This window comes from Pyrgilauda ruficollis, unplaced genomic scaffold, assembly GCF_017590135.1.
Source record: "Pyrgilauda ruficollis isolate IOZ18807 unplaced genomic scaffold, ASM1759013v1 scaffold89, whole genome shotgun sequence".
Classification (NCBI taxonomy): domain Eukaryota; kingdom Metazoa; phylum Chordata; class Aves; order Passeriformes; family Passeridae; genus Pyrgilauda; species Pyrgilauda ruficollis.
The window spans coordinates 1480632-1506679 of NW_024530932.1; the positions used below are offsets into that span (position 1 = coordinate 1480632).

The window sequence follows — 26048 nt, forward strand, 5'->3', positions numbered from 1 at the left end:
TCTTTAACGTGGTGCAAGCTCTTCCTTGGACTTCTCTACTGTGGGGCATGCTCCAGTCCCCACCTAAGCACCCAAATGCTCAGCCAGCACATCCTGAGCCCTGGCAAGAGCTGCCAGCACTGGGGCACCTAATGAATTTAAAGGACAGAACTTGTGGTCTCTGTGATGCCCAGGAACCCCTGGCTGGTGTCCAGGCAGGAGTTGTGCCTGCTCCGGGAGGTGCTGAGGCACAGAACCAGGAGATGTGTGCTTGCATGCAGCACAGCACTGCGAAGTAGGATGGGAGCACTTCACCTTTTTGGAGAAGGTTTGTTGATATTTTCTCGAGTTTATTTGCACAGAATGTATCATAAGTGAGTGATGATTAAAAAAGGTAACTCTGGTGAATATCAACTGATTAGGCTGCAGAAAATTTTCATCCTGTCACTACAGCCTTCTGTTTCCCTCTTTGCATATGTCTAGTAGAACACATTAAGAAAATAACCTGAATACTGTTATGGGTTTAACTTCTTGAAGAATGAGAAGAGATGCAGAGCTATCCCGTACTAACACTTCAAATTCAGAAACTCAATAGAAGCTACAAAGAAATAACCCAAAACCTCAGGAGCATTTATGAAGAAGCATCCTCCAAAAAGCTCATTTTAAGGCCAAACAGCTCAAAGAAAATACACTTCAAAGTCTTTTGGTATCTTCAAGTTCACTTCTTGAGGGCAGACATTAATAATAGGTTTCTTGGGACTTGCAGGCACTGACGAGTGTTTGCTTTCAAAACCACTTTTGGGATAAATGAAAACAACCCCAGACAAAAGAGGGGGGGGAAAAAAAAAAGAGCGGGGTAAAACCTTAAAATGCAGCTTTTCTCATTTCTGAGAAAAACGAATAGTTGGGTTTAATTCCATCAAGAGCCTTGAATTGCTTCTAGATCAGCTAATCTCAGCTTTTAGCACTTCAAAGTATTTTGTTTTCTCCAGTAACTTCAACTGCTGCAGAAGTTGAGCACAGAAACTCCAGGATTTGACATTCACTCTCTCCAAGGAGTAAAAGCCCTTTTTTTTTAAACAGTAGGTGAGAGTGGCTCTGCAACAGGGAAGATCTCAAGTATGTTCCAAACCTACATGCACAGATCTTTAATTAAAAATCACAGAAAATGCTTAGACACTGTGAACAGCAAGAGGATGTGAGCCCTGCCTTTCCTATAAATTAAGCAAATCCTGTCAACCACCAGTTTCTCTGAACACTTTGGGAAAAGACTGAAAATGCTTGATTCTAGGTGAACTGCAGTCCCTAGAACCCGTATGATGCAAGTGATTTCTAATAGGTTATTGACTATTTAAGTAGTTAAATATTTCACTTTTCTTGTTATGATCAATTTTTGGTTTTAAGAGCTCTTCTAAAACTTCACCCTTAATTGTTTTTTAACAACCCATATGTTCAACCCATCAATTTTACAATCCTTCTTTTATTTTCTAATTAAGCTGATATTGTTTACAAATTTTGCTACTCAAATTGTAACACCATGGAAAATGCCTGCATAGAACATGGCTCTAATACAAAGCAAGTGGTGATTTTCGTAGAGAAGAGAGACACATATCCACAGTCCACTCCATTAAAAAAAAAAACCCTAAAAAACCCAGTTGTATTGTTGTATCAGCTTCAGTTAATGCTCTTTCATGGAGGAGCTGGGTTTATACCAACCAGATATTTAGTGTTACATGTAAAGCAATGCAGAAAAGTTGGTGCTAACACAAAAGTGGGTTGCACTGAATTTGGAAGAGAAAGCATCATGCAGACCTGGTCTCCTTGCTCCTCTCTGCAAAAAAGACTGATGTCAAGCAACTATTTGCTCACCTGTTCAACTCAGAATCAGTACTTCTGTCTCACTGATTCATCAAAAATTGTTCCCACTAATCAGGCTATGTGGGTAATGGAGCAGTAAACTCCCTTAGTGAAGTTTTTTCTCTTCTCTTTGAAATGTCTTGGCCCATTCAAGTTTTCTTATTAAAAAATTCAGTTGCTGTCATAGCAGACCTCTCAGAAGTCCTCTAAATTTGGAAAATAGTGAGGTAATGGGATCCTTATGCAGTTTTGCCAGAAAATAAATCCTGATAATTCTCAGAGAAGAAAACCACAGGTAAAATTCAGCCTTTTATCCATATTGCAAAGCTTTCTACAAAATTTGCACACAGGGAATGTCAGAGAAGGCTCACCAGATTTCCTGACACCAGATTAACTCTTTCATGCCCACATTCAAAGCTAAGAACTGCTTTAGCTTCCTATCTGAGGCACTGGGGGATTCTAAATTCTTATCCAAACCAGAGTGAGGAGCTTCAAACCAGAGTGAACCAGACTGACACAAAGAGAAACCTACTCTCCCATTTCACCATCTTACACTGCAAAAAAAGGGAGAGCAATTTCCTTTTTTAATAGGATTTTTTCCTTTTCCCTATTTTAGATTTTTTACTGATTAAAGCTTTTTTTTTTTTTTTTTTTAATTAAAGATGCTATTACTGACAATGGTCACCACATGAAAAAGCACCAGCAAAGAGTCTGTTATAATACCTGGAAACAATTCACTAAAAAGGAGAGAAACTCTGTGAAATGGAAGGGATGCAATTGATTTCCACTCCTTGGGAATAACCAATAGCTCACAAATTGCTCTGCTTCACTACACCACCCAGCAAGTACATGCTTGTCATTAAGTCAGGAGGAGAATTATTACTTTATTTTTTACTCATTTGAGATCTTGCAGTGGTCAACATCATTGAAAATATCTCCACTCCTCAACAGTCACTCAGTAATTGTTCATCTGCTTCTTCAAGATTTTCTTCTCTCCTTCCTTATATTTTTTGTAAAAAAATCACAATTTCAGTGCCAGTTTACTACTTTTATTCCACGCCCCAGATTTTCATACCCATGATTTTTTTCAGCATCTCTTGATCCACTTTCATTTTATATGGGTAACAGGCTGCACACAGGAAAAGAAAATCTCATCAACAGAAACCTTTTCACTTCTCTTCTGCAATCTAAAGCCCTGAATCCACTCACCCACTTACAAGTTTCTTACTTACAAAAGGAAATGTTTCAGAAAAAGCCATGTTATGGGTTGAATACTTTACTGTCCAAATTATAATTATTCTGCCTTTTTAAAAAACTTTTTTAGCCTTTCAAATTACACAGTCCACCACAAGGACTACTTGATACTATGACTACATCAGTACAGTAGCAACCACTTAAAACCACTGAGCAAATCCTGTTGGGGAACTCTTGCAACATCATACAAGCTTGACCACAGTGCAGGCTAAGTCTTGTTATTAGTAAAGTGGCAACTTCATGATTGCAAAAAAATGATGGAGTTCCCTTATATATAAGGGACTATACCTAAAGTAACTACCTGCACAATTTCTGACAGGAAAAAAAGGTGGAAAAGCTGAAAAACCTCTGGGGGCCCAATGATCCTCTAAGATAAAGTATAGTAAGTCACAGTAATTCATGAAATGCTTTAAAAAGAAAGAGAAACTTTACAGACAATAAAGCAAGAATTTAGAGGATTTTGTTGATTCTCCTCCTGACTCCAGACACACACTTATGGGTGCATGCTCACATATTCAATTAGACTCAGCTTCTCTAAAAAGATAAAAATCCCCCAGCTTAATGAAACAAAGTAATTTAAACTGGCAGGCAGTTTTCCTCCAGCTGTTTGCAACAACAACATCTTCCACACTGTGTTTTGTCAAAATTCCTGCAGAAGGGAAAATGATCTGATCATGTACAAAAGAAATTCGATTCAGGAGAAAAGACTGCTACCCCTGTGAATAAAAGCATGGGCATTTGGAAACTGTTTCAGGCTACTCCTTCATCCACTTCATTTCAACTAAGACCAAAAAAAAAATCTGCTGATATTAATAACCATTATAGGTCTGTGGTGGGGTTTTATTTGCAGAAACTCAGCCAGATCAGTAAGACAGGAGTGTACTTCAATTTTACACAAAAAATAAATATTTAGGAAAAAAAAAAAAAAAACTAGAAAGATTTTTGGTATTAAACTCCTTACCTGCTCTGCTGTCCAGCGGGCCAAAATCCAAGGAGTATTTTACAACATGATAGTTGTTCCATACATACAGGAGGTTGTCCCGGGGATTATAATCCACAGCAGCAATGTACTGGTAGGAGTTTGGAAAGGGCACATCCACCATGCTATCCTTGCTTTGGTCAGTGTTATATATGTAGTCTATTTTATTCCCTGTGGCTTCGTTGTCGTCATCTTCGTACACAGACTTCACCACATATAAAATCCCACAGATCATGAAGGCGTTAGAAGCTGACCTCTTGTCATAGGCAGTATCCCAGGTCCCTTCGATCCTTAGCGTGTAAGGGTTCAACTGGCTAATGACTATTTTGCCATTATTTTGTTCTGTTGCATAGATTACCCAGAGCCCGTTCTCATCCACGGCCAGGTCTATGTCGGACTTGCCTCCCCAGCGGTACGGGGAGGTGTCGTGGTAGTTGGCGTTGGCTATGATTGCCTCCCCGCTCTTTATCCTGGTCCGCAGGTCGAACTTGACGATGTTCCTGGTCCGCTCCTTGTTGAAGAACAAAGCCCCGTCGTACACCACGAACCCTGTGCCGTCCACCCGGTGCGGGAGCTTGTAGGTGGTGGTCGGCCTCCCGGCGATGAAGTCGTCCTTGGAGGAGTATTCCGTCAGCGTGTCTGTCCGGTACGGCGTCCAGGGCATGTAGTAGATCTTGTCAGAGGCCTGCAGAGGGTCCTTGCACCAGGCGCCCGACTGGTGGTCAGACTCGAATAAGTGTTCACTCTGGTAAACTCCTTTCAGCAGTCCAGGGCAAAGAAAAACTGTCGTAGGGGAAAAGAATTTAACAGAAAAACAGAAGTTAATGAGAGTTCAGGGGTGGCTGGCCCAAGCATCTCAACAGCTTCTAGTCCCAGAGCAGAGGACACTTGTGATGAGCGGAAACCCAAGAGCAATGCCTTGTAGCTGGAGACTAGCTTTCCTGCCCATCATATCTCTGGAACAAGATCTGCTCCATCAAACTGGGTTTTTTCCCCCCTGCTTTTTCTATCAGCTGTGGTTCATTTTCTTATTGCTTTTCAAATCTATTTTTACAGGTATACTTACTTGGACCACTCGCTTTTGTAAACTCTGAAACGAATATGTGCCCCCAAAGGATTTCTGCGTTTGTATTTCCAAATTATATTCTGCAGTGAATCTGTACCTACTAGGTGAAGAGCTAAACTCCGAGGGAATTGATCCACATATTTATTTGAACAGCCCACAGAAGAGTGGCCTAGAAATGGAAATAAGAGAAAGAAATTCCCATCCTTACAGCCCAAGTGACATTAAATATTTAAAGGATACCAATAGCAAAGCAGAGGTGAATCCCTTAGCAACTCAGAAGAGCATTTAAAGCAAAGGGAGTGTGGCGGGGGGGAACACCCATCTGGAGTATAACTAGGAATGAGACTTTCCAAGCTGCTACAGGACACATGAAACATGCAGTCCACACAATTAAAAACGAATGACATATGGATGCTGAAAGGAAAAGACAAGGAAGAAAGGAAGAAAGGAAAGAGGAAGGAAAAGAATAAAGTTTGCTGGAGAGGAACCCAATGTCTAGATTTTAATCAGTTAAAAAATGTCCTGTTAAATATAGTAGTAATTCAAACTTAAAAACATATACCTTCTATTGTTACATGAGAGGAGCACAGAGGAGCAGTTTGACTAACTGGAATGCTTTGCTGCTCAGACTTCAAGGGGGGCTGTCAGGGGCCAGGGCACACCCAAGACCTGGGAAGAGGCTCAGCCACTGCCCAGCTGACCTCGGCCCCACGGGAACACCACCACCCAGGGGCCAGCTGGCTGGATGGGGAGGCAAGAGGAGGGATGCTGCGGAGCAAATCTGGCCCTCGCCATCCCCATCAGCACCCTCCTGGCCTGGAGGCGCTGCACATGCTTCGGGGGGAGAATATTGGTTGGTTATTTGGAACGCTGATCTCCGCGATCCACGAGAGGCACGGTGACCGTGACGATGGGGTGGGTGGCAGGGAGGCATGAAGAAGTATCCCACCGCGCGCTTCCGGCAGCACAGGGCTGGCAAGATGGGATCCCACATTCACACTTCCTGCTCGGAGCATAATTGATTATTTTTTGTAAATGCAGAAATTGGTAATGTTGTCTGGAGAGCAAGACAGGAGGAAAATCAGATTTAATAACCAGTATAAAATTATATAGATCCATTGGAGTCTAAGTAACCACGCAGAGTTGCTGAAAAAGGGGTGCCATTTCCAAGAGGCTTTTATGCCATAATTAGATATACATATGCGCATACATAAGTATGCACACCTTCCAAATTCTTTGGGGCAGGAAAATGAGAGTTATCTAAGCCTCTGAATATAAATTTAATGAAAAAAAAAAAAAAAAAAAGGTGGCACTGGTAAAAACTTTTCAGCAAACGTGAGTTATCTGGTGAAGTTGAGCAGCAGAGATACTAAATAAACTTTAACAAAAAGGTAGTGAGAATTAATGACAAAGTATTTCAACTAAAACGTTAAACTGTTAAATAACTTAGCCTATACATAAGTAATATATATATAATTTGAAAGGTATTTAATTACCTTTTTGTTCCACTTCTATTGTAGAGAGAGAGGTAAAGAGAGAAAGGAGAAAAGAGAATAGATTAATGGTACTGTATTGGCCAGGTACTTTTCTTTACCTCTTTCATAAGAAAAGGAAGATTTATTAATTTACTTTGGTATGTGAACATTTATATATATATAAATATATATAAACCTTTCCTCTGATATATACACTGGATAATATGCAGACAAGCTGAACAAAATACAGATAAATTTTAACTTGAGAAAAATCTGGCAGAAGAAAAAAAAAAGCCCAACACTTGGGATGCAATGAGCCCCCCAGACTCTACCTTGTCAGCAGCAACCTTGGACTAGTTTCATAGAGCAAAATGAAATATCCATTAATAGATAGAGCTTTATGCATAGAATAAAAATTCCAGGGAGAAACTTTATATAATATACATCTTCATACGTTTTGCCAAAATCCTGTAAAACAGAGATCCCTACCTAAAATAGGAGAATATTAACTTATGACGTGAAAAAAACCAACTTAGGAGAGTCAAATGAAGCATGTCCGTGGATGTTCATAGAGTCCTGTCCTTTGTCTTGGAGAAACACACTTTAGTAAGAGTTGGAAAAAAACACTGGAAACATTGCAGCACTTAGAAATAAGATCCCAAAGATTCACAGTGTTAACGAGACAAAAATATGTAAGCACTATTTTCAAAGCTCAACCCCAGAACTTGCTGGATATTTCAGTGTGAATTATCCACCATCCATCATAATGCTGCTGAAGAGACTGTGTCCCTTTGGGCAAAGCCCCTTTCAGGTGGCATAAATAAATGAAGTGCACTTATTAATTCCTGAATACACAGTACTAGTTTCTATACCTAACATCCTCCTGCAAGAAAGTTTGGGGGTCCTCATCCAAAAGCCTCCTGCAGCTGTGGCACAGGCCCTGACTTCTTCCAGCTCAGTGGGGACCCAGCAGCCTCCACAACCCCAGCCCTGCGGTTTGCTGGTTCCACGGGGCCTCTTCCCCGAAGGTGCAAGAGAAGACAGGCCCCATGAAATAACAGAGGGAGAATTGAGAACTTGCCAGCAAACCAGGATGGCTTTGACAGCTGAGAGATCTCTGTTTGGAGAAGCGAGACAGGAATGCGAAGGTGTGCACGCGTGCTTTGGTTTTGTTGCCCAGAGTTCACTCTAGCCCCTTCCAGGCCGAGACACCTGCCAAGTGTCCTCTGGTGCTGGCATTGCACAACTCTTTGCATTCAAAAGTCTCATTCATTTGGATGGGAAATTGCAGGCTCAGAGGAAGAACAATTTCAGGGTAGGGCTGCAAATGCTCTGGCTAGACGTGGATCTACACATCCCTGTCCAGAAAGGCATACAGCTGGAGCCAACTGCAGCTCCCATAACGAGTGTTTCCAAACTCCAACAGCCTTTTTTTACCTGGGCTTTGATTCAGGCTCCTTTCTATCTCATAACAGGTTAAGGTTAAAGGCAAATGTTTTCAACATGTGGCTGTCAGGGCTCTAGGGACCAGAGACAATGCATTTGAGTGCAATCTGGTTTTGTAAGGGAAGGAGCCAGCAAGATTAAAGGGCTCCAGACACAGCAGAGAAACCCACACACCACTTGTTCTCCCCATCCTGGGCTGTGGCTGGTCACAGTTAAGTAAGGTATTCAGAAAAGCATTACATGTGCCTGGCAAAAGCAAGAAAGCAATGTGACAGATCCCCAAATGTATGGCTTCACACTGATTCTGCTGGCTGATGGTACACAGCACCTCTGGCAGCATAGAAGGCAGTACTTTACATTTCCAAATGCACAAAAGCTTTTGTAATGCATTCAAACAGCATGATATTGTAAAGCAGGGAGAGAGAGGCTTCTAGAGGGGATAATACATTTGTGACCAGCTGATCTAAGTGACCTCAAGTGTTGATTACCCTTATCCTGAATAGCTCATATGTGTTATTAACACTCAGTGCTGTATCCAGCTCTCTTATAATTCCAAACACAGATGTGTTTTGGTGACCTTCGGAATGGTGCTTCCATTGTATGTGTCACAAACACCTATTTTCCCTCTGCTAATTTAAGACTTAATGCTTTTGAATTTCAATAATTACTCAGCTTACACTGGGGTGCCATATTCTTCAGAGAAGTTCCATGAGAAGCTTGGAGGATTTAGATCATTGAACAATATTAAAAGAAAGGGTCTAATTAGAGTCTGATTATCCCTTCAGTTACACAACATACCACTGCAAAACTGTCTTCATAAAGTAATGGTAGAATGTTTTAAAATTTTGCCCAGTTACAGACAATTTTACATCTCTGTAATGCCTGTAGCAGACTACAGAATTTAAGTACTGATGACAGCACAGGGTGCACCTTACTTACTTTACAGTGATCTACAGAAAAAAAAACCAGGCATACACAACTTTTATTCTTATAGTGATGTCTTCCATTCCCGCTGTCACTGCATGGGGGGTATTTCACTTTGATTCCCTACAGTGGTTGCCAGTGCCATTGACTTCAGCAGTGTCAGAGGCCAAAAGGAAATCGAGGACCACTTGCTGTGTCTGAGGGGAGCTACTAACAAGACTTTCTGCATGCACTGATTTTCTCATGATTCTTCAGACGGAAGGAAAACTGAGGACAACATACAATCATGGCCCACTACAGCCTGTCCCCAAGCAGACTCCTGCCACCCGTTCAAAGAAATCACACAAAAGCATTAATTAACTGTTCTTAGCATTGCTGGGTTGAGGCACTGAAAACACACTCTGGCACAATTAACACTTGAACAACATTAACTGCTCATTTTCTTACCGCCACATTGAATTGCACTCAACTATTTAAAGCACAAGCACACAGTGGCAGAGACATATAGAGAGCTGTCTCCCTGGCACTGCTTCAAACCCACACAACAGCAGCATAAAACTCCTGGAAAAAAAAATATGTGAGTAGGGGAATGTTAAAAGGCAATTGCAAAAGTAGTGCAAAAATGTGTGTCCTGTATTTTGCTAGTTGCTTGTTTAATTTTTCTTTTTTCAAGGCAGATGTTTAATACTGGAATAAGTGACACCCACTCCGTGCCCCTGTCCCTCACAGATCTGATTGATTTAATATACTCAGACTAATAATTAACACACTCAGCACTAAACACATAGTTAATGACAAAACAGAAGGACTGAAAATGCCAGGTTTTTGTGGCTGACCTTAGCAGCACAAGCTGCAGCTTCTCAGCCATGCTGAGAGTGTTTTTCATACCAGACATGGTTGCTGCATCTCAAACTCACAACCAACTTGACCACATGCATAGGCAGGTAAAGCTGAAAAGCAATTTATGTGTTTCTCCCTAACACACAGCCCCATCTGTGGGTCCTAGTTTGAACAGGGATATGTTTGTGAAGCTGCAAATCTACCAAGTCACCCCAAAGCAAGCCCGTGTAGAGCCTGCTCACAGATGAAAGTGCTCTTCTTTTTTGAAGGCATGGTTGAGTCCTGGAGTCACAGTAAAACAAAACAAGAGACATGTTCAAAATTCGGGGCAGCAGCAGACCTGAAATAAATATACCTAAACCCAGGGAATGAAAATCACAGAATCACAAAATGGTTTTGGTTGGAAGGGACCTTAAAGATCATCCAGTTTCAGCCACCCAGCCATGGGCGGGGACACATTCGGCTATGGCACATTGCTCAAAGCCTCATTAAAACATGAAAATACTTAAAAAAAAAAAAAAAGAAAAAAAAAAAAAAAAAAAAAAAAAAGGGATTTCAAACCCACTCAACCACCATATATGGTTTACCAGAGGAAAAGCTAAGAGAGCTAGCTTGGCATTTATGACATGCTCTGGCAACCTGAAATTCAACATGCTGCAGAAGTACCCATCTCTGCTGCTTTTTCTTCTCCCCACACATAATTAAAGTGACAAAAGAGACCACACAGCCAAGTTCAGTGCTCACTCTGTGCAGCACAGACACAAAACAAAGTACATGGCACCATTTCTCTCATCCACCCACTCCTTCTAGGAAAGCCTGGGGTCCCACTGCAGTGCAGGTGGGCGATCACCAGATCCCAAATGCCTTGATAATGGGAACACAGCCACATCCACTGCAGAAAGCTCCACCAGCAGAAAGTCAGAAGATATTTTGCCTCTAAGCAAAGGAAACCAAACAGCAATACAATGGTCTTTGGGTTCACTCCCTCCACTGCAACTATCCTCTCTAGAGAAGACACAATGACCAGACTTTGTCCCCAGCCTCCACATCAAGTTGTCCCCAAGTCACAACTACACTCCAGTCCTGTCAGTCCCAGTGAAACACTAATTTTCTGAGCTTTTAATGTGAAAAGTTTGAACTTGCAACAGGGAAAAACCTCTTGAGTCTTGGCTCAGGGAGCAAGCACAAAGAATGGAAGAATTAGGTTTTCTAAGACTATTTTACAAATACATACAAGTAATGCTATTTTTCCATTTTTTGCTGCCAAGTCTTCCTTTACTTTGATTTTACTTTTTTTCCTCAACATGACGGGTTTTCTAGAACACATTTGAACGGAGAACAGACCCATTAACATTACTGGAATTTTCAGTCCAAGAGCAACCTGACACTTGAATGTAAAGCACTCAGACTTTCATTCTCCAGCCAGAGGAATGAAGAAATTATTCTTATCAAGTATATCACCATGAATTATCTTCCCTGTGGCTGACAATTTCTCTTATGAAAAAACATTCAACCTCAAGCCTCTCCGATGGAGTTCTCCACCAGACAAAAATTATTCTACAGGCTAAGCTTTAAAGTTTGCTCAGGTTTAAGCTATTACAGTGGTGGGAGAAACTCAGTTTGTAACATTATTTTAAGGTCTCAGTAAACAGAGTACTTCCTTCTTCTTGGCTGTATGTAACTATGTGTGCTCATTAAGACTCCCGCCTGTAAAACTGGGGGAAAAAATGGATTTATTGCACAGGAGACATGCCTGCTTTTTACAGCAAATGAAGAGTTAATCCTTTATTTAATAAAAGGAAGAAATAATCTCACTTACTTAACTTCCAGATTACATTTTTCATATAATATCCAAGCACCACTAAACAAAGGTGCTCTACAAGTACTTTGAGCTACAATGGCTTCATGTAACACATTCCCAAAATTATCACCTCCTAATTAATTCTGCTGTGAAGAATAGATTGGAAATGTCAATAATCTATGCTTTCATGAACCACAACTTAAATTAGATCCTTAAATATGGTATCTATAGATCTGCAGAAATCAAAGCTGTCATTTCTCATAAGTAGATTTTTTTTCCTCCTTAGATTTCCATTCATCTGATAAATTTGTGAAACCTTTCAAACCATTAATTTGGGCTTCCTTAAAATGTCAGTGCTTTCAGTCTGCTTTTTAATACATAATAACTAAGTTCAATAGATGTTCACTAAAATAAAACTAAGGATTATTAATGTTAAAACACCTGTCAGTGTAACTTAAAGTCATCAGGACCCAGGAAACCACTAATATACATTAAGTCTTGTCCACTAGAGGTTTCTGTGAGATGAAAAAAGTTATGGCTTCCTACAAAATTGCCTTGTGTATTATAGATCAAACTTCAGGCTATTTTGGGAGAAAGCCATCATTTTGTTAAGACATTCATATAGTGGATGACAAGCATCAGAGGCTCAAGCTCTCACATGGACTCTCCCACAAAACCCAAGTAATAACAAATGCTTTTCCATGGCACTGTCCCCTTGAGGCAAATTTTCTACAAGCTTAAATGTTATTACCTCATTTCCTAATTTTGGGTACCAAAGCACACAAAAAAATTAAGCCTTTAAATATTTTGTAAAGGGAGAACCAAAAACCTCTCCAGCAAAAAGCAAATGAAACTCGGGGATTCTGAGTTTTGGGATTAAACAGATCCATGCTGTGTGCCTGGCCCTGCAAGAGGAGCAAACAGCAAGCTGGTTCTTGACAATTTTGCAAACATTTGGATTTCCTGAAATTCTGTGAATAATTTCTATTCTTTCTTTGCCTCTCTCCTCTCATTATTATTCCAGGTGGCAGTCACAGTGACTGGCTTCTCTGAAGAAGCAGACATTTAATCAGCTTCAGCAGATACTGAATGTGATTGTGCTGCACTTCTAAATGTATTATTCCAAGAGATAAATATTTTTTTCTCAAGTAAAGATAATTCACTTAAGATATAATGAGTCCTGAAATATACTGCACTGGAAAGAAAAGAAGCAGCAGGAATTGTTATATTCAAAGTTCATTTTCAGAAGGAATATCTGATTTTTTAATGTGTATAAATCTCTTTTGTAGATGCGATTTTATGTTTAGAGCACCATTTCAAAGATAAAGTGACCTGAAAAACAAATTCATCCCTGAATTTGGAAAACAAAAAAGTTGTTTATGCTATTCAAAGTGTTTGTTGGAGCACTGGCCACCATTCACTACCCTCACAAATAGAAAAGTTGCTCTCAACTTGTTATGCACCAGAATTTTCCTTTGAAATTCGCCAATTAAAAAAGAAGCAGCAAGATGAGCCAGCACGAGAGGAGAAAAAAAAATGGATACAGTACAAGTACTGTGCAAAATTCAATTAAGGCTACGGGTCATTCAGCCAAACTTTCCCTGGCAGTTGGCCTCATATTGTTTCCAGCACAACAGCAGATGAGTGAGCCACCATTAAATTACAGCAGAATCAGCCACCTGGACATCATTCTCCCATAACCAAAAAAAGAAATTGTAAAAGAAGTGAAAGCATAGCTCCAGAAAGGGAGGTAAGCACTGCAGGGCTGACACTCTGCAGCACTCATTCTGTGGCTGACTCCTGCTGCCAATGAAGAGCCTGATGCTGAGCACCCATCAGCCTTTTGCAGAGAGGGACAAACGAGATGCAGAGATCCAGTCTCCCCAACAGAGACATGAATTAGACCTCATCCAGGCTGTAAGCTTCTTTATAAAATGGGAGAGAGGCATGTGCATCTGTGCATTACTTACAGATCCAAGCCCTAAACTAGTAAAAAATAAAAATAAAGAAGACAGCTGAGCTTCTCCACAGAACAATTATTTAATAGTACCCTTCTGAAAAAGGTCTGGGGGCAAACTGAGTATCAAGATGCTGCTCCCCTCCATCAAGAAAGGCTTCTGTACACATAGAGGTGGACCAAGAGGTGCTAGCAGCAGGGTTTGATGCTCCAGGGATGCTAAGTGTGGTTATTCTGGGCAGGAAGGTACATCTAATTCCCAGTGCTGCCAGCTCAGCCCAGGAGTGCTCAGAGACAGGGAATGAAGAGACAAACTGACAGAACGGTTAAAGACCCACAACAAAACAGCTGTTTGGGAAACAAATAACCTTGACTGGTAAAATCTAACCCCAGAGAGCTCTTGTAATCAAGTTTAAGTCTAGGTCTTACTCCCTTTTCTCATTCAGCCATTGTAACTGGGTCAGGTAAACAGACCTGGATAACCACCCTACTTGTTCCTCCTTTTGGTATTTCAAATGCACAGGAATATCACATGGCAAATGTAGCTAACTAGAAATAGTTATTATTTGCATAGGTTTTTAAAATGTATTTCTTGCCTCCTTACCTGACTTTAAAATGAAAGAAATCCTGAATTCCCTTAAAGATTTGTCCTCATCCAGGAAAGAGCTAAATCTGGGATGTCAAAAGCCTGACAGAGCCATCAAGGCAAACATTAGATGTCTTGCCTTAAGCAATAGGTGGGAAAGGAAAAATATCTTAGGTGGGGGAGCACTGAATTAAAGCTCCGTGTCTTTCAGTCCGATCTCTCTCCAAAGAGGAATAAACTGTTTGTCACCCTGCCAGCTATGAGACTAGCTATAAAATAATAGATTCCACAGGCCCAAATGAGGCTAATCATGATTGCCAAGGCATGTCTGAGCTGTGAGAAGTGAGTGAAATCTGATGCTCTTCAGAGAAAACATTTATTGAAAAGCTCTTTGCTCTGCAATAAGCCTTGGCAGTTTTCTCATGTCTTGGAGTATCTACCATATTTCTCATTTGATTGCAAGGCATATTGCTGACAGCAGCTGCTATGGCTGAGTTTCCTTTAATAATGCTTTGGTAGGTAAAACACCACTTCTTTTTAGCTATTGAGAGAATGGTCAGGAAGGATTTTGTATCAATTGCCTCTGTCAATAGTACTTATTCTTAAGTGTCTCCAACTGGATACTGTAGTAAAATGCCCATCAAAATCAGAAAAGGATTTCCACAAAGACAAACAAAGTGACACATTTGTTTTCTCCTCTACAAACTGGCGAAACACCTACAAAGTAACTGGAGAGGTGAGATTCCACTTCAACCACTTTGGAGAGCAAGAGAAGAGCAGGGGAAGGTGATGTTAAGACTTCAGACCGGTCCTTTGGAACAGATTTTACAATCTGGTGTAAATTTTAACAACATCTGCTATTTAAAAAGAGAAGATGAAAAAAGGAACCAAAGCGTTCCTTCTAGCATTTTTAGGCTGAAGTAATTAACACAAGTGTGCTGTAAGTGTGTGTGTGAGCACATATGTGCACATATGCAGAGGAGTGGCTTCCAACATTTTAGGATTTAAATAATTAACCCAAGCGTGTGTCACACGCACATACGCTCACATGTGCAATGCAGAGATACTGGCACAGCTCACACTTCGAGGCACATTCCTAAAACACCCTTGGAGAAATTATTCTGACACATCCCATCAACAGACTGCTAAAGCAAGTATTGCAGAAAACTGTTTGGGAGCCTTCACTTCATCTTCCCTTTTGCTCCAGCCTTCAGTACTCAGAGTCAACCAAACCTCATCTGAGAGGCAGATGTTTCTCAGAGGATATCATGTGCTGATGAATTGTGAAAGGCTCCCGTGCCTTTTCCCCAGCTCACGCTCCAGATTGCACAGATTGTGTACGGAGCAGAAGGTGACACTGAATGTCGGGGTGTCCCTCTTCAACACCCCTTTGTGCTGTGCACCAGCATCCTCCTCCTCAGCGGCTTCCCCCATTCTCCTGCCGCACCAAGCACTCATTAATCCCTGCCTGCCCTCCCGTATTTGGGGAGCTGACCGAGCGGCAGAAACCATGCCGGTAGTCCCTGCAGTGCTCTGGGGACAGCTTTGAGAAGCCAGCCTGCCAGCAGCTGGGGCTGCCGCACACGGCTCGGGACAGGCTGGCACTGGGGTATTTACTCAGCTAAGCACGCAGGTAAACCCATTAAGGGAGCACCTTGCAGCTAATGTGCGCTCTGAGCCCAAGTGTGAATAGAAAACCCTTTATGGGTTTCAGGATTTGGCTCCCCACTGCTTGAATATAGAGCTAAGAAGGATGACATTGTATTTTATGTTTATTTTTAATGAATAAAGTACTGATATAAAGCAGGAACGTAGCTGGAATGAACTGTCACTTTAAAGGAATACATCTGAGACCTTTAACTTGCACAGGTATATTCAGTGAAGTAAAAATATTATTCTGCTTGGGAGAACCACAAATTACAGCAATAAAATATATGCAGTGAATATGTAGGAATTTCATACTATTTGCAATGAACTGAATATTAGGCACTGCTAAGACCTATCATTTCACAAAAAAAGAGACTACTTTATTTCTAATTTAAAGCATAAGAATTTATGAAGGTTGAGGGAAGTCTTTTGTGTGCTTTTGCAACAGCTTAACTTCTAATGTATTATATATTCAAAAATTAGGATCCTTGAGGCTCTTGCACATTATTTACTGTGCATATGATTGGAGTGGTCAATGTGTGGTGCCCTCTCTAGTTCCTAGCCAATGCAGCTATTTCCCCATTGTGTCAATAGATATAAAAAAAAGTAAAAAAAATCTTGCTAAATGAAAAAAAAAAAAAAAGAAGTGAAATGAAACATACTCATTTTGGTATGAGATAATTCAATAAATCTGTCTACTTTGCTAAGGCTTAGTTTTTATGTAAAACAACACTTACTTATCTTGCTAGATTCAAAATGGCAAAAGAATTAAGGGTGAGGTTCAGTTTTCAGTCCAGCTTTTAGTCATCAGAAAATAGGAAACAGTGTTAAAAGGAACGTTTAAGAGATCTAGGGGACAGAGCCAGATGCCAAGGCTATGCCTGCTTCACATAAAAATGCCCTTTCTCTCTTGAAATCTCTTTTGAATAATTTAGATGACGCAAAACCTCAAAAATCAAATTATCACATTGCCAGAAGTTCCCAGAGGGGCATCAATGGGGCCATGCTTATATGGTGACACAGAGGACTTGGCTCTTTCCTTTCACTGCATCCTGCTCTCTTCTGCATTCAGGAGGACTCATCCAACAGATCTGATGGGATTGTGCCATGGCCTGAAAGCACACAGGCACAGCTTACAGCATCTTCTGGGAGAGGAGATTCAGCTTCCCACTAAATTGCTAAATAACTTTGGGGGTGAGAGGGAAGGGCTTTTGAGAAGAGTTGGACCAAGCAGACATGCAATAAGGCTGGTGAAAGGGGGCTAAAATTTGAAGTGAAACAGCTTGAGGAGCATTAAGACCAGTGTGGAAACACAACCTAGAGAGCATCTGTCAACACCCATCTCAACCATCAGCCACCACAGCTCATTGCTAACCTGGTCTGCTTTTTCCATGTTCACCTCCCAGACAGAGGATACCAGCAGGATAACAACCCATGTGTTCCTGGCAGTGACAGCACATCACAAATTCAGGTCATACGCAGGCACAACCCAACAAAGGTTTAGTCCAACTGTTTGTCCTCAGCAGGCTTGTGAAAGCCTGGAATGTTGTGTATCTCCCTCACAACCTGAGGGCAAGAGCAGCACCTTTGGTGAGGAGCTCCGTGTAGCCTACCCCATTGCCAGGAGCTTGTGTGGAATCTTTCACAAATGCATGCTTCTATAAAAACTTAAACAACTTTCAGTGCATTACTATGTTCTCTTAGAGCTAATGCACAAAATAGAAGAAATAAGAAGAAAGTCCCCACGACAGCTCTACCTGGGTTGACTGAGGTAGAAGACCTCATCTTTAGCTCCACAGATGTTAGTCTAAATTAGCAGAAGACCAACCCATTTTTTAAAAAGGGTTCTCTGATTTAAAGAAGCAGGTACTCAAACAGCAGTTTCACAAAAATCGTGGCCCATATCTCAGTTCAACACCTATGTTTGCGATAATAGCAGATTGTGTGTGACCTGAGACACAGAGTCAGGATGGAAGTGTAGGTATTACTTTGTCTGAGAGACTGCCCTTCTCTGAAAGCTCAAGGGGGAGTTGCTGGGGGGTCTTGTCTGCTGGTGCTGTCTCTTCTGCTGCCACTCAAAGAGAAAAAGGAAAAAAGATGGATGGGACAGCTCTACTGCTGTGTGTTGTCAAACCATGGGGGACCTTCCGGGAAAGGCTACGGCGTTGGTCTTTTGTGGCCAACAGGCAAGAAATGCAAGCAGGAAGCAGCCAGCTTTGCTGGCCTCTGGAACTTTTAGTAGACTTGCCAGTTTGAAAAATACACCTTTGACTGATGGCTTCTGGACTCCCTGTTCCATGCAAAGAGTAGTTGTTACAGAGCTCTTCCCTTCAAACTCGAGCAAGTAGTATTTCCGTTTTACAGATAAGGAAGCCAACACGTTGAATCTCTGACAGAGCAAGTAGCAGTGGCCTGGGACAGCTGGCCAGGAGTTTAATTCACTGTCCCCTAGCTTACAGCAACTCTTAGTTCACAAACTCTCTAGGAATATTATCACTCAAAAGAGGGAAAAAAAGACAAAAGAGGGAAAAAACAGGGATTTTTGCAGTTTTTCCCAAGTCATGCCACAAAGGCAGAGGAAAATGGGACCAGGTGCTTGTGGCACAATTTGTAGTGAATTAAGCAAAACCAAACTGTGTTTGACATATGCACAGCTGTGTGTGAACACAAGGACAGGAAAAATACGTTCAATGAAAAACTAAGATTTTAGTCTGGTACTTCAGAGCTCTTCAGAGATCTGCCTGTCCCACAACAAACCTCCATTTGCTAAACATGTCTCATTTCTTCCTGAATCACAAGTGGAGCCAGAAGAAAACATCCACAGTATTAACAGCATGGGCACATTTAAATCTCTTTCTCTTCTCTTTATGTTTTGGGGGGAGTGCAAGGGCAGTGGTGAGAAAACTAAGTCTAAGTTAAAAAAAAAATTACAAAAACCCAAAAAAACCCCAAACAAACAAAAAACTCAAAAAACCCACTAAAATCATAAAATGCTACCTAAATAGGTGTTTTAAAATCATCCACAATTTCCATCCAAAGCCACATGTCCCTTTGGATCAGAATTGTAATTCTATCTCAGAAAACTTATCTCACTGCTTACAATTCTGGTCATCTCTGACTGCATCACAACCAAATACAGAGGGAAAATAACAGCCAAAAGGAACAGGCCTCGTTTTCCTAAAGAAAGGCATGAAACAATCACTTCATTACTTACATTCACAGGAAAAAACCTGCTAACTTAAAAACTCCATACATATGTCATGTGGATCCCCTCAAGCAAAAGCCTCAAGAAATAAAAAGCATTTTGTTCATACTTGCCTGAATTTAGAAAATTAATGAAAATACTGTAAGTAATGTAAAAAAATTCTAAAGCATTGGGGAAGAAAGTTGGCTTTTTCATGGATATACCTTGTGTTTTGTTCCTCTTAATCCTACTTTAAACATAAGTAACATAGATGTGCCAAACTACCTATCTGAATGCTCCTGGTTTGCATGCTGGGATTCATAATTTAGTCAAAATCGTGGATCAACAAGCCAGTGAAAATATTTCCACTGTGGGTGATACTGCCACAATGGTAAATATACCAGATGAGGAAATGTCCCGTTCTTTTTGATGGTACTTATCCTGTAGCAATATCCCAGGGCCAGAGCAGAAATAGACAACAGTCCACTACTAAGTGAGAAAAGACTATTCTCCCAATAGCTTGCAAGCTAAACAAACAACACAGTCAAGGTTAATTAAAGATTGATTAGTATTTCCATTTGGGAACAGTGGCAGGAAAATATTACCCACTTTGAGCAAGAAAGCTGTGGCAGAGCTGGGAAATGGTGCCAAAACTGGCTTCCTGTGCTTTAACCATAGTCTAACATCAAGTGTGAAAACCTGCAAGCATAAGGAGCAAGCATGGATGCTTTCCTCAAGGGATGATCTCTGCAAATGCAGCTGTCAGCATCCTTCCAGTGTGCTGTGTGCAGCCTGGCAAGGACACCTTGGCAAGGTCTTTTTAAGGATGGTTGACAGAATGCAGCATGGTGGCCTCCCTTTAGACAGACAGCAAACAGGTATAAAAGAGAATCTTTCTTTTCCTCTAGTCTCACAGGTTCAGTGTTGTGAACTCCCGTGGATCACTTTTACTCAGGAGAGAGGATGCAGGCTTTGAATGCTGATGTCTTGTCAATGAACTCTGAGCTATCTTCTCAGGCGTGCCACCCACCAGGGTGCCTGTCTACCATAGAGTCTGCCGGAGAATGTCTGGTCACAGGGAGATCTGCTCACAGGAACTGAGGTGGTTTGTTACTTTACAGAACTGTTTCCAGGTGTTGGCTTGCAAACTGGCCAAGCCCTTCCTGGTGACAGCCTCCCCATGGATCTGACTCTACACTTGAATTCATCAAGCAGCAGGAGGGAGTAAAGTGTGTAAGAAATGCTACTCTGTGTCCCTCAGAGGAAGCAACATCAAAAGCTATTTCTCTTCCTTTGAGAGCTGTGCCTGGCCTCAGTCTTTCTAAGGTTAAACTCCCAGAACAGACTGTACTTTGGAAAGCCACCATTTTAAAATTAGTGAACAACACAGCTGCTCCCCTTTTACACAAGTCAGGTCCCAAGAGGAACGTCTACAGCACAGACCATGGCCTAAGGGCCCATTGCCTTCTGGTCACATTTCAAGCCCCCATGATGCTGGCAAAGGCTCAGAAGTTGCTCACCCCAAAATCCTGTGGTCAGGGCAGCTGTCTTTGCATGAACCTGCTGGTGGTGCCCATCCCATGAGCAGGGATAGCCAAGGAGGTGACAGCTTCATCTCCACCAGCACTGCTACCACCAGTGAATCATTGTCAATGAGGTCTGAGGCAACTGGGGATGGGAACAGGGACACTGCTCGATGGGCACAAATACAGGCAAACAGCAGGGGGTTGGAGCCACAGGCCCCCTGCAAATGGTCCATGGCTGTCACCATCCTTTCTGTCTCTAACAATAGAGTATCAGGGCATTTGGTCTTGCTGATGATCTTTCTCCCTCATTTCTGATGTCTGCACAGCAGAAGGCTCGTAAGCTGCAAGGTAAAACAAAACTGGAAGCAGATTTGGACATACACACTTGCTCTAGAGCTACACCAGACTGGCAGATGCCATACTAGGAGAGGAAACATGCCTCATATCCACTACCAGAGCTGCACCAGTTTGCAGTGGCTCTGAATAAAGATTTGTTTCCTTTCCTAGCAATGCCAGCAGAGACCAAGGATCTCAAAGATCCCACCTTTAAAAACACACAGACCAGAACCACAAGAAAGTGGAAAACACATCAGCAAGAGCTGCAGTTCAGGATCACTGAGAGACCACACTGGGGTGGCATTCACTGAGGGGAAGAGCAAAATGAGATGTTTAGGTGCTTAAGGAAAAAAAATGCCAAGATAGACAGCCACCAGTGGGGCACAGCCCGTAAGGCCCTATGTTATGTTCTCAGCTTTCCCTGACCACTGCAAGGGCAGCCCAATGTGGTGAGGCATGTGACATGCACACAATGGCTTCAGAGTCACAAGACCCTCCACACTGAATTTTCCTACTTATAACAGCAGGAATCTACCCATTAGATTATACAAAACGTCACGTAGTGTAAGCATACTGTGGGGACTGAGATAAAAATTAACACCAAACTGCCTCCCCATCCTCCTCACCTCCCCTGCTTCTCTCAAGAGACAGTGAGATGCAGTTCCTTCCAGGAAAGGGTTAAGCAGCTTTGCAAAGCACATCTCGCCTCCCTTGTTTGTATCTGGTGTGCAGAGAGGACTCCAGCTCTCAGCAGTGCAGTCCTTGGGGAGGAGCCCCAGGTGTGGCTCCACACTCCAGTTTTTGTTGCTTTCTTTGTTAATAAATCTAAAGGGGACTTGGTGTTTTGTATGCAACATGGGCTTTACAGAGCAGGTCAGGGAAAGCTCCTGCTCACAAAGTCGATAGTGGAAAATGGCACTGCTGCACACAGTATCATCACACCTGGGACCTGAGTGTGGAGAATGCTGAGCTTGTTGACTGTAATCGCAATTTTGCTTTGTTTTCCAACCTTTAGCCACAAAACAGCTAGGTTTCACAAAAGGAAAACTGAGATGGAAAAGAGAGGCCATCAGCTTAGGGCATAACTGGGCTTCCTCCTGGACCATCAGGATTCATCCAGGTCACAGCCAGTCAACACAGAGTTTGCAATTGTGACCTTCTCTGGAAATTACAGCTTTGCTTCCCTGCTAAAATGTTTTATCCAGCAATGATTTTGCAGCTCCATGAAGCATTCCTGATTAGATTTTCAACACTGTTACACATGAGGTCTCTTGCACAGAACAGTATCCACACAGAAAATGTGAGGATCACCATTCAGCAGTTTTCACTGCACATTTCAAAGGAAAATAGAAAGAGAAAAATCCTAATTACACATAAAAAATAATTCTGAAGTGCTTGGAAACTCTTTAAAAACAAGGTTCTTCTTTTTTTCACAAGTGCATTTAAGCAAACACATGTACAAATGAAGCTTTTTTAAGAGCAAAAAGTATCTCCTAGCACCACACACACTCACTAAATTTAAGCCACAATTGAAATCATCTTTACCACCATCATAGGGCATTGCCCTGCAGTTTTAGGGGAAACAAAGAAGAAAGTTTTCATCTAGTCCAAGGTTAGAATTGGAGATGGGAAAGATGCAAAACAAAAATTAGTTCATGTCAGGTAAAGTCCTCTACTGGACATTTTAAAGACAGCAGGGGAAGATAGGAGGAAAGAGATCCAAACTAATCTAGACAGGAATAATGTGGAGTCTATTTATTAAGTTTTCTAAAAGTAATATCCAGCAGATAGAGGAATGTAAGTGAGATCTCATACCCAGGGCATAGAAATGCAGTCTGGAGCACCAACGTCACACTGTACAGCAAAGACAATGTTTCCTTCCAAAATCCAACAGAAGGGAGTCAGGTCATCAGCAAGAAGCAAACAGAACTGATGAACGGCCCTGCAGGTCTTGCCTTTCCCTCCCTGCATCTTATATTGCAACACTCCCACACTAAGAAAGAAACATCTACATGTAGCTGGTCCATATGACCCACAGAATCACAAGGAGCTTGCCCTTCCTTAGAATGATATATGGCAAGTAACAACACCCCTTCAAGTATTCCTCCTCAGTAGCAACGAGTTCCATTTTTTGCAGGGAGGATTAGGATCAAGGATTAGCTCTTCTGGATAAAAAGAGATAGTGTGTTAAAAAATTCTAAATAATTACAACTGAACCTTAAACTGATTATTTTTTTTCATCAGTTCCCTTGCAAGATTTACATGCCAAGCTTGCTATTTTTCTCACTCATCTTTTCTGCAATTATGCAGCTGCCTGAGCAGCCAGGAATAGTGCAGGCAGCAGGCAGTGTCCACTGCAAAGCACCTCTAGCTGGATAAGCATCAGACATGGCTGCATTAATCAACTCCTGCAGACTAAGCCTTGCAGAGACATGACCAGGTTTTCAAAAACACTTAACTCCTCTGTGTGCCCAGCCCCAAATACTCCCAGCTTTCAGATCAACTGCATGTTGCAGGGACACACAACAGAGTATGTGGATTTCCAGCAATTCCTTGGTATCAATTTTTAAGTCCAGGTCAGTTACGTTTGGGGCCTGGCAGACCATGATGCTGGAAAAGCTCTGCCATTAGGCACTGGGCTGCTAAGAAAACTTCATCTCTGAACAATCTGATTGGGCAACTCCCTGAGAAACTAAACCAAATTTTATTTGGATTTAAGCTAAAAGTATGGCTACAAGCGGTGCTGAAATTCTGTTTTCTGCTCCATCCCCACTTCAAAAACCTGCCCAAATGGCCCAGTGGGGGCATCCACTGGTCCAAAATTCAGGACCACATAATGGATTCTTTCTCCACTAGAAAGATAAGTGAGTGAAGTCCAGTTTCTCTGTGTGATGTCCAGAGCATCACCCAGTTTGCCATCCTTTTTTAGAGCTGCCACACATCACCACAGAACCATCTCCAGTGCAGCACTGGATGAAGAGAGACAAGCTGCTGCTACATTTTAATTAATTAATGAAAGAATTTAAGTTTCTTTCAAACAAAGTGGGTTTAGAGCAAGAGATATTTGCATTTTTCATTTCTTTAAATGGAACTAACAAGACACATACATAATAAAACTTAAAATCAAAGGAAAAAAAAAAACCTGCAACATTCATTTTCTCTTAGGCACCTTCAATTCAACATTATTGTAGCACATTGTCTTTGGAGCTTTAATGCCTACACTTTTATAGACCAAACCCAATCACTATTATTTTGCTTGAAAGAAAACCTGCAGTCTGTGAAAAGAAGGCTCTAATTGACTTATTTTGTTTTATGAAAAACTATGTCCCCAAATTCTTTACGCAGAAAATTGAATTTTCAAACTGATGTTTATCATATGTTCAATTGTTTCCACAAATGAATTTTTAAACAATGATACTGGACAGACTACGCAGGCAGACAGCTTGCTTGATGTTTTTAAAACTAATGGTTGCTATAAAAATGTCAGTCTGAAAAGGAAGTAACAATTTTGTCTTCCCCTGCTAATTACATAGGTTGGAAAATTGTGTTAGGACATTCATTTATGGCCAGCGTTAATCAGGAGTCATACAGCTGTAGGTCAGAGCAATTATGTGCATTTAAAAGCAAGTCCATCATTTTTGCATATGATTTTTCTTTGTTAGTTAAGAACAGTTTTGCAGTGAATATATACTGTTAGTCTCCAATAAAAGCATATTTCTCCTTATTTTTAGATCCATTACACACACACACACAATTCATTCTGGGAATGTCTGAAATTCAGCACGGCAGGCTGTATTTAGAAACAGAAGTTGTTCTCAGTTTGATGCTTTCTTACTGATCATTAACTACCACACAGCTGGCAATGAAATCAAGCCCCCAGTTGTCTTTTAAATGCAATAAACATATAACTGGGCCAAATTATTGCTGTGAATCATCTTTAGCTACTTTTGCATCATGTAATTTAATAGGCATTTGTAGAAGAGCTGACACTACCAACCTCTTCTCATTCAATATTGGAAAATTTAATTGGCTACCTATTTGACTTCAGGCAAACACTGACATAAACCAGACAAACTCTTGCCTCTTGACCCTATTGACTGACCAAAGACAAACACACCATTGGTACCACAAAAGCCATGTGAGCACTAAGTTAGGCTAATTCTGCATTCCTGAGAGGGGTCGCATTTTGGGACTCTCTACTAGTGTGATTAGAAAAAGGTGGTTTAAAAAAAAAAAAAAGAGTTAAAAGTTGACTGATTAATTGTAAATCCAATGCTCTACAAGGCAATATCCTCCTGCATGTTCCAGGAGAGCCTCTGCTCCTGAAATGTGAGGTCATCTGCAAAGAACAGCATTTGGGTTTAAGAGGCTGAAGCTTGTAAAGCTACAGTCACAGCTGTGCAGGTATATTTATGATAGAGTAAGCGGGAATGTGAGAAATGAAGTGGAAAGAATAAAAGGGGAGATGAGAGATGAATTTTCAATAAAAACCTCCCTGAATTCAGGCAGAGGGAAGGGGAAGTGATAAATAATCTCTCTGGAGCACTCATCTTGACACTACTTAATGGTATCCATACACCTAATTTCCATGGACTGTGATATCATGAGAAAGACTGCAAACCTTGAGTACCTGGGGCTCCTTCCCACACATCCTGAGTTCCAATGAGACTGTCATCCTGCTCAGATTTATGCAGCCCACAAACTGCATGGCAAAGAGAGCCAATGCCACATTAAATGCAGTAACTCAGCGCTGGGCCAAAAGGATCACAGGAAGGATGATCACAAGTTGGAGTGAAGAAGGAGAAGGGTGCATCTCCTGTGTATCTTCAAGCAGCACGATTTGGGTAGCAGGAGGCTCAACTCTTGCCAAGGTGGCCATCAGTACCTAAGTCTGCCTCTCCTTATCCTGAGCTCCAGAGGAAAAAAAAAAAAAAATCCCTTGCATAACTGTCACCACACTCCCACACAGGACCCACAAGGCATCAAATTCTACTTTAAAAAAGACTGTTACATTGGAAACTTTTTACATACAGATCTGGGCACAATAAAAGGAGTTTGTCCCACTGTCAGCAAGGAGCACTACAGAATTCCTCTAGTTTAGTCTGATAAAAGTGACAAAGTTGATTCCTTCCCATTAAAATAAATAAAGAGTACTGCCTAAAAAAACTTTTTGGTTAACTTTAGAGCTTTG

At 41.4% G+C, this 26048-nt stretch overlaps 1 protein-coding gene across 4 annotated transcripts in view; it reads right to left on the reverse strand.

The window, feature by feature from the left end:
- The window catches only part of ADGRL3 (adhesion G protein-coupled receptor L3), a 252647-nt gene that overhangs the window by 158846 nt on the left and 67753 nt on the right, over nt 1-26048 (reverse strand). For 3 of the 4 annotated variants that reach the window (XM_041488243.1, XM_041488240.1, XM_041488242.1), the window contains exons 3-4: nt 6632-6646; nt 4052-4852 (exon numbers count right to left, since the gene is read on the reverse strand). In XM_041488243.1, the coding sequence (XP_041344177.1) occupies nt 4052-4852; nt 6632-6646 (816 nt within the window). The remainder of the gene's footprint in view (nt 1-4051; nt 4853-6631; nt 6647-26048) is intronic. The other variant, XM_041488241.1, reaches the window with a different exon arrangement.